This window comes from Cryptomeria japonica, chromosome 5 (assembly GCF_030272615.1).
Source record: "Cryptomeria japonica chromosome 5, Sugi_1.0, whole genome shotgun sequence".
NCBI lineage: Eukaryota > Viridiplantae > Streptophyta > Pinopsida > Cupressales > Cupressaceae > Cryptomeria > Cryptomeria japonica.
This window is the reverse complement of record NC_081409.1, coordinates 929,799,271-929,808,269: the sequence shown is the minus strand read 5'-3', so window position 1 is coordinate 929,808,269 and position 8,999 is coordinate 929,799,271. Positions and strand designations below refer to the sequence as shown.

Here is an 8,999-nt window from a genome sequence, read left to right as displayed (position 1 = left end):
CATTAAAAAATTCTTACAGCCGTAAAAAATACACCCTGTATTGTACGATTTAATTATTAACTAAATGCACCACAAAGAAAGCATTAGAGACATGTGGATGGTTACCTGTGCGCACCAAGAATAATGTATGGGTAAAACATTAGGTTAGAATTATATTATAGTGGCTTGCCACTTTTATCCCTAAAAATTAAAAAAATCTTTTTATTTTACAATTATAAATAGAAAAATCTAATAAACCCCAACAAAATATAACAGATCAATTAGAAAACAAGAAAAAATAGATTTAAAAAATATTAGAAACTCAAACTTTAATTTTAGTTGATATATTATGTAATACACAAATTTTTAGGCAAAAGTATTTGGAAAAAGCAATACAATGAAAACAATAGTCCCTGCCTATATAGTAGGGATTAATAAGAAACAAAAATATAGATATCTCAAACCTAATCAATCTATAAATTTATTAAATGTCAATTCATGTAAGAGATGATTTCAAATATAGTAAATATTCAAAAACTTCATCGGCAATCTCATATTTTTTTAAATCTTCCATGTGAGATTATTCGCTCACATTAGGGGAAGAGCACCATAGTTGAGCACCCTAATTTCGCGCTTCTCAAAATCTTACGTGGAAATTTCAAATCACTCCCAATTTTTTACAGTAGCTTACTTGGCAAATCCCCTGCTTATAACTAAGCTTTCAGCACCACATCATCAAGTATGGTGCCACATCAACATGTTTTTTGCCAAGGTGTTCAAAACAGCCCCCCAAAAAAGTGAGACCAATAGGCGTGCAAAAGAGGCCCCAATAATTGTGCAGCTAATATGGCATCACCTGATTGGTTACTTTTTACAATATTAGTACATTTCCTAGCAACTATTGGTACATTTCCTAACAAAAATTGATATTTTATGTTTCAAACAATAGGTTTTATTTATTCAATTTTTGGAACAAAAGGTATCAACAACCCTCACAACAATTGGTACATGCTCAACTACTGATGCTCTTCCCCTAAGTCAACAAAGATAATTTTTTTAAAAAAATCAGCAAAAGAGTAGCATGGATGCGTGTGCAACAACTCCTACTCCTATATGTTACATCAACTTTAAATAAGATTAATTATTTCATAATTTTGCCCCATGTAAATCTTCAATAAAACTGCAATAAAATTACAGTTCGTACATATGAAAGCAGAGGGAAGTAATGTTGGCATCATTAGTAGTAATATTTTATTCAACAAAGTAATAGCAAGATTTTATTATATTTGTGGTTGTCAATAGAAAAAAAATGAATTTTTCACTTGTTGTAATCAATAGGAACACAAAAAAATGATAATTTTAAATCATTTAAAATAATGATTAAAGAAAAACTATAAAAAATTTGTTTAAATTTTTTAATTCTCTATCATGATTGGTTAAACTAATTAAAAGTTAGAAATGAATGAATACAATAGTATCCTGCATTAACATGAACTAATAATAAACTCGAACAATAAGAAGTTCAAAGAACCACCCATTATTACCCATCAATTAATTACTAAAATTGGGTTTTTAAACCAATGTGCTCATTTGTAAATTCATATTAAACACCATTAACCCATTCAATGTTAGGTTCCCGATGCTGACTTGCTTCCAAGACAATCAATTCGTCTACTACTACTTGAATTCACCCCTAATGATAGATTCACATCCATTTCTAAATGCAAAAGCAAAGATTTCAGAATTATAGGCAAATGGGTTATAGTATGTAAATGTGGAGAAAAAGATTGGAATAATAAAAAAGGAATAGTTTGGCTTCAAATGTTGATAGATTGTGATGAATAGGAAAAGGGAAAAGGCATGGAATTTTTATTGAGGCAATTATATTATAATTTGAAGAAAAGGTAATATGTGGATTTGATATATGGAACATTTGACATTCAAAAGGGAAAAATGGTTCCATCTTGGTACAATGAAATGCTTGATGCTTGAGGTATAGAAATTTTGAAGAGATTTCTTTTGGCGTAGGAATTTTGCGGTGTCATATCTTTTGATTTGGTTGTTCGTTTGAGCTGAAATTTAATGTGGAGGTGTATCGTGAGGAGTTGTTTGGCTTGTCGCAAAACCTAGTTCGGTAGGACCTCGGTTTGATCAAATTTTCGGGGCTAGAATCCTTCATTTGAGGCCTCAAAATTGGCTTTTAGTGTTTTTTTTTCGGATTTTTAGAAAATTGTTTTTTTTAGTTTTTTCTGAACTCATAATCTTTCTAGGGTTAGAAGGTTGGCAATTTGTGCCAAATAATGTTATTTAGATTTCTAGAAGATTTCATGATTTTAGGGATAGATTCGAAAATTTTCATAAATGGCAAATTTTGGATTTTATAAAAAAACTACCCAAATTAACTGTCTCAAACATTAATACTTAAAGGAGCAAGAATACATAGACCACCTAGGGGTAGTTAATTTGTTCTTGTTAAATCGTTAAAAGACTTGTTTAATTAGTTGCACTCCGTAACTAAGTTATGTTTCATTTTCCAAAAGACATGATGTAATTCCTTTTGATGCTTCTGGATTTGATTGTGTGAAAATGTTCACACAATCAAATCGAGAAGCATCAAAAGGTATTATAGCATGAATTGTGAAAATCTAATAGCATTAAGACATTATGCTTCAAGTTTGTTTGACCTTTCTTTATAAAAGGAAGATCATTTGTTTCATGTGAACATACATAGATATATAAAATAAAAACACTTATATACTTTTGCAATCAATATATCAGTTGGCCTTTGTCTTTGATATGATGTACCGAATATTGTGGATTCTTGTTCTATTCAGCTTGTTGTTTTGATTAAAGTAATCAAATATTGTTCAAATATTTCTTATGCATTGTGGTTATTTCGTTATTTCAATCTACTATATCAAGGATTGTGTAGATTGATCAAGGGAGTTTTTGCATTCTTGAATGATTATTGTATTTGCTTCTTTCAAGGAAAGATTAAATTCACATGTGATAATCATTGTAACGAAATTAAATCACAAAGTATAAAGGAAACAAACAATTGACAACTTCACATTACGTGTGGAAGTAAAAATTGTCCAATAAGAAGAAATTAGAGGGTGAATTCACTTGACTCTGCAACCAGTAATTGAGAAGGCATTGGTCAAAATTACATATTCAGAATTTAATAAAGCTATTTGTTTGCTCTTATTGAAGTAAGATTAGGAATAGAGAGACAATGTCATTCTAACTTTCATGCCAATGAAAGAGTGATCTAAGATAGGAATATTGTAACATAATCTGCCTAAATATTACTAGCTAATTATAACACATATAGTAAAAAGTTGGTAATAAGGTATACCCACCTTGATTTGGCAAAGTCGGAAGAGAAGTAAATTTAGATCAATTTGATCATTCTGTTAGTTGGCCAAAATTGATTGCCCAACTTGATTATAGAGCTTGGCGTCCTTTTAGAGTTTGACAACCTGCAAGTTTGAGCTCCAATAGGTAGGGGGATACTCCTATTTTTTTATTTTAACTCTCCACTATGCTCATCCAAAACATCATTGCCACTCGAGGATAGAGAAATGTTATAGAGTGGGTTCATTGAGCTATTAAGTTTCTTCTTCAAGATGCTAGAATGGACCTTGAGAGGTTTTTTTATGGTGGGGATGGAGCTTCCAGGAGAAACAAAGAACCTTCTTTTATAATGAATTAAGTCTAAGCATCTACTTGTTTTTGTTCCATAGATAGTTGGTGGTGACTTTATTTTTTGTATACAAGCATTTTTTTTTGTAATGGTTTCTTTGTCTAGAATAGGTAAGGAGAACGATAGTATAAGTAGAATGATTGCGTTGGTAGTGATTCTTAGGGTTGATAATCTCTAAAGATTTGTCATGGTTGAATAATTGCAAAGACCACGTAAGTTTCTCAATTTCAAAAATTAAAGCGAATGTGAAGCACATGTATCCCTCACTTTATGTATTAAAAATTATTATGTAGTTAATTTCAAATATCAATAAAACATATTTTTAATGTTAATTTTAAATATTTGTTAATGTTTTAACTATTAAATAAATATGTTTTAATCTTTCTTTCACTTAAATGTGTATAATCACTTAATTGACCTAAATTTAGGTGTACAAAGAATAACAAAAAAATTGTTATGAAAATTATTTATTAAAAACATATCATTTAAGTAATAAATAGACATATAAATCATGGGATATTTGGTAAACATCTTTATTGCATTAGACATGAATAAATTTGAATTTAGCAACACTAAAAAAAAATTAAACTTTGTTTCACTTAAATATGTGTAATTATTTAGTTGAGCTAAATTTAGATGTACAATGAACAACAAACATATTGCTATTAAAATAGATATTAAAAATATATCATTTAAGTAATAAATAGACTTATGTATATGTCATGTGATATGTGGCACACATTTTTATTACACTAGGCATGAATAAAAATGAATTAAGAAAAAATAAAATACTTTAAATGTTCTCATTTAAGTGTGTGTAGTTATTTAATTGAGCTAAATTTAGGTATATAAGGAAAAACATTTTTTTTTTATGTTAGAATAGTTTTATTTATAATATATAAGTAGATACATACATTTTATTTTATCTATATCAAGTTTTAAATTTTTTTGAGTTGGGGCGACTCATGTAATTCAGTGGTAAAAACAAGATTCAAATCCCTTCGATCAAAAAATAAATAAAAAATTATTTGAGTTGTTTTCTATATTTTTAGTTTGGTTCACTATTTAAAGTTTATATATTCAGTCAATTTGTGCCCATCAAATTTTCAACAATCATTAACAAACTAATAATATCTCAAATTAACAAATCATAATATTTCCTTTTATACTCATAATTAGAAAAAAAAAATGATTAACTTTAAAATTCAAATTTAAAAAAATAATAAGTATTTCTTGTCATTTAATATATATCTTTGTTTTGCATACTACATTTTTTGGAAATATCATAGTTATCATTAAATATTAATATTTTGATATTTAAATGATTGTCAAATTTAAGATAAAAGATAAGAGTTTTTTTTGTTAGCATGCTCATGCCTTTACACTTCACCCTTTGCTGCCATTGTAGAATGGCTCTCAACATTAAATAAAAATATGTCATTTAATTAATAAATAGACTTACATATAAAACATGGGATATGTGGTACACATCCTTATTGCATTGGGCACTAATAAATAAGTATTGAGAAAAAAAATATACTCTAATATTTATTTCACTTAAATGTATAGTATCACATTAAAAAATAAAAATCATAACATTAATAAATAAGGTGTACAATGAACAAAAATATTTCTATAAAAAATACTTATTAAAAATATATCATCTCAGTGGTAAATGGACTTACATGTAAGCCATTGAATATGTGGTACCCATATTTATTACATTGAACATGAATAAACTTGAATTGAGAAATTCATACTTCCTATGAATATAGGTTCTAGGTAGGAGTTGAGGGACATGCCTTATAAGGCTCTTACAATTTATATTACCATCTAATCTTTTGAATATGTGAATTTATAGGTGATATACAAGCCAAGAGAGAAAGCAACAATGCTAGCTACAATCGTCGGCTCACGTCTAGATGAAATGAATTGAGAAACATAGGTACAAGCTTTCAAAATAGATTGCTTCTCTTTCTCCCATTTATCCGCTTTCATTTGTGAGCAATCAAAACTATCACCTGCTTTCTTGGCCTTTGGACTTGATACTTTTTCTTCTTGCTTTTGATCTTGATGAGGAGTACTCTCAACTATTGGATTTTTATCCAAATTTTGTTCATGTTGATCACCAACCTTCATCTTAGCTTCTTCTCTCTTTGAATCAAATGAATCAAATTGATTTGGGAGGGTATTGGAATCAAATAGTTTCTCTTCATCCAATAATGATGGGTGTTTGGCTAACTCTTCCAGCTTATTGGAAGCTTCTGATTGTATCTCTGTTTGTATTGTTTCTTGAGTTGTGTTAGAGCTTACAACTTTTGGAGTTCCAACCTTCTCATCATCTGGTTGAGCTGAAATAAACTTTGTAGCTTCTGGAGTTTGAACCTTCTCATCTCTTGGAATTTGATTTGGTTTATTATTTGACACTTTTTCATCTTGAGTTGCACTAGACTTTGCAACATCTATAGTTTCAACTATCTCATCTCTTAGACTTTGATCAAGTTTATTGCTTAATGCTTTTTCATCTGGGGTTGTAGTAGACTTTGCACCTCCTGGAGTTTCAACCATCACATCTCTTGAAATTTGATCTAATTTATTACTTGATGATTTGTCATCTTGAGTTGTGGTAGACTTTGCACCTCCTAGATTTTCAACCTTCTCATCTCTTGGACTTTGATCTAGTTTATTACTTGAAACCTTGTCATTTTGAGTTGTGGTAGACTTTGCCCCTCCTAGAGTTTCAACCTTCTCATCTCTTGGACTTTGATCTAGTTTATTACTTGATGCTTTGTCATCCTGAGTTGCACTTGACTTTACAACTGTTGGAGTTTCAACCTTCTCATCCTTTGGAATTTGATCCATTTTATTACTTAATGCTTTTTCATCTTGAGTTGTACTAGACTTTGGGACATTTGGAGTTCCAACATTCCCATCTTTTAGAATTTGGTCTAGTTTATTGCTTGATGCCTTGTCATCCTTTTTCTCACTTGATTCTTCTATAAATTTTCCACTACTTTCACCAACTTGTGGCATGCTCTTGCTCACTTGCTCTAAGACTTCAATAGATTTGACTATTGGGGGTGCTTTCAATTTATTGAATGTAATGTACATTGTCTCGTTTTCAAATCTAGAAGTAATGCCTGAATTTTCAACATCTGTAGGAATACGGAAAACCCTTTTAAACTTAGAACAAATCTTTTGCCTAGGTTGTGATATCCCTCCTACGTACCCGTGATCCTCAATAATGTTTTCTCCACTGACTGTGAAATGTTCTCCACCATCAAAATCTACTTTTACATCTTCCTTTTTAAAACCTGCACACAAACAAATGATTATAGTTTTAAAAAAAAATTGGGGGCATCAACTCTATGTTTAATATTGAATCAATCTATGTGAGTAATATTTAAGATTGGACTAAAACTAATAAGATAAAACATTATAGTACATGTTGTGTCTATTGGTGCTCACATGAATGAAAGGGAGGTTTTAAAACTAGTCAAATCTATATTGCCATAGGAAACACTCTTTTGCTGGAACAAGCTTGCATATTTTTTTGAAAATTCTATAATGACACTAATAACAATAAATCTATAAAACACATAAACACTACTAAGAAATATAATTTAAAGGAGAATGCCAATGCATCGCCCAATAAACTTGTACTCTAAATCAATGCATATAAACTACCTCAAAATGATATAAATAAAACAGTTACTTTGTTTGGAACAAAGATTATATGATTTAAAAAAAATTCTATGATGACATTAATAGCAATAGATCTACAAAGCACTCAAACACCACTAAGAAATATAATTTAGAGAAAGATGCCAATACATCACTTAATAAAAATTGTACTTTTAATCAATGCATATAAACTGTGTAAAAATGATATAAATAAAATAGTTAAATTGAAACTTACAAAATGAAGTATAATAGACTAGGACAAGAAGTTCAATAAGACCACCTATTATTACTCATCATTCAATTGTCGCAAATTTCTCACAATTAAACTCACTTATAGTATCACCCGATTGTGAAGCTCACATAACAAACTCCCAAAACAAGAAGGTCCATAAGACCATCTATTATTACCCATCACTTAATTGCTACAAATTACTCACAATTAAACTCACTTTTGTACCACCTCATTGTGAAGCTCACATGACAAACTCGCAAAACAAGAAGGTCCATAAGGCCACTTGTTATTATCCATCACTTAATCAATACAAATTTCTCACAATTAAACTCACTTATCACACCATTGTGAAGCTCACATGACAAACTCACGAAACAAGAAATTCAATAAGGCTGCCTATTATTACCCATCACTTAATTGCTACAAATTTCTCACAATTAAACTCACTTAGGTACCACCCTATTTTAAAGCTCGCATGATAAACTCGCAAAGCAAGAAGGTCCATAAGACCACCTATCATTACCCATCACTTAATCGCTACAAATTTCTCACAATGAAACTCACTTACAATACCATCCCATTGTGAAGTTCACTGACCTCTAGACAAAAGGTTTTTAAACGAATGCTCTCTTATATTTAACTCATATCAAACATCATTCACCCATGGAACACCCCCATAATGAAGCAGTGCGAAACTACAAAAGTCTAATCTATTACCAATAAAATTTATATTTGACAATTATGTTACGAACAAAAAAACATACACAATTTAAACCAGAATCTTATAGACTTAATGATACTATAATAAAACCAGAATTTATGATGATATGCTAAGTAAATTTATGAGAGCAAGAAACAAACCTGGGAGTTCTAGCACCAGAACAGAGGCGTCAGCTGTGTTCACCCATTCAATTTCAGGCTCAAATTTGAGATCCACCACACGCTGAGTTGCTCTTCTTCTGATTGCACTTCCAGAGCGATCAGCTCTTCTTCCACTGCCTGAATTAACACCCAATGTTCGATTCACATCCATTTCTAAATGCTTTGAATACAAAACCAGAGATTACAGAATAATGGGCAATTGGGTTATAGAATGTAAAGGGATTGATTATATTGTTGGCTCTGAATGTATGATCTCTCTCTGTATATATAGGAAAATGGGATTGTGTTGAGAATCCATTTACTTGCAGAGTAAGAAAAGTTTGATACTTCGGAAAGAGTAGGAGGATGTTGAAATGTGAAGAAAAAGATTGGAATAATGAAAAAGGAATGGTTTGGCTTCAGATGTTGATATCCTGCCACGAACAGGAAAAGGGAAAAGGCGTGGACATCTGGCCGGGAGGCAAGCGTATTTCTGTATATGTTGAAGCAAGGGAAATATGCTGATTTGATAGACTC

General features: G+C 30.4%; 1 protein-coding gene across 1 annotated transcript; it reads right to left on the bottom strand.

Moving 5' to 3' along the window:
• Positions 1–5,315: 5,315 nt before the first annotated feature.
• On the bottom strand, positions 5,316–8,709 carry LOC131035782 (uncharacterized). Its single transcript, XM_057967520.1, has 2 exons — positions 8,463–8,709; positions 5,316–6,999 (listed from the first exon to the last, which is right to left on the bottom strand). The coding sequence occupies exons 1-2, from the start codon at positions 8,632–8,634 to the stop codon at positions 5,519–5,521; spliced, it is 1,653 nt and encodes a 550-aa protein (XP_057823503.1). The 5' UTR covers positions 8,635–8,709; the 3' UTR covers positions 5,316–5,518.
• Between the last annotated feature and the right edge of the window lie 290 nt (positions 8,710–8,999).

Coding starts and splice junctions, on each gene's coding strand:
- LOC131035782 (XM_057967520.1), bottom strand. CDS start 8,634: ATGGATGTGAATCGAACATTGGGTGTTAATTCAGGCAGTGGAAGAAGA. Junction 7,000..8,462: donor TCTGGTGCTAGAACTCCCAG/GTTTGTTTCTTG, acceptor GTTTGTGTGCAG/GTTTTAAAAAGGAAGATGTA.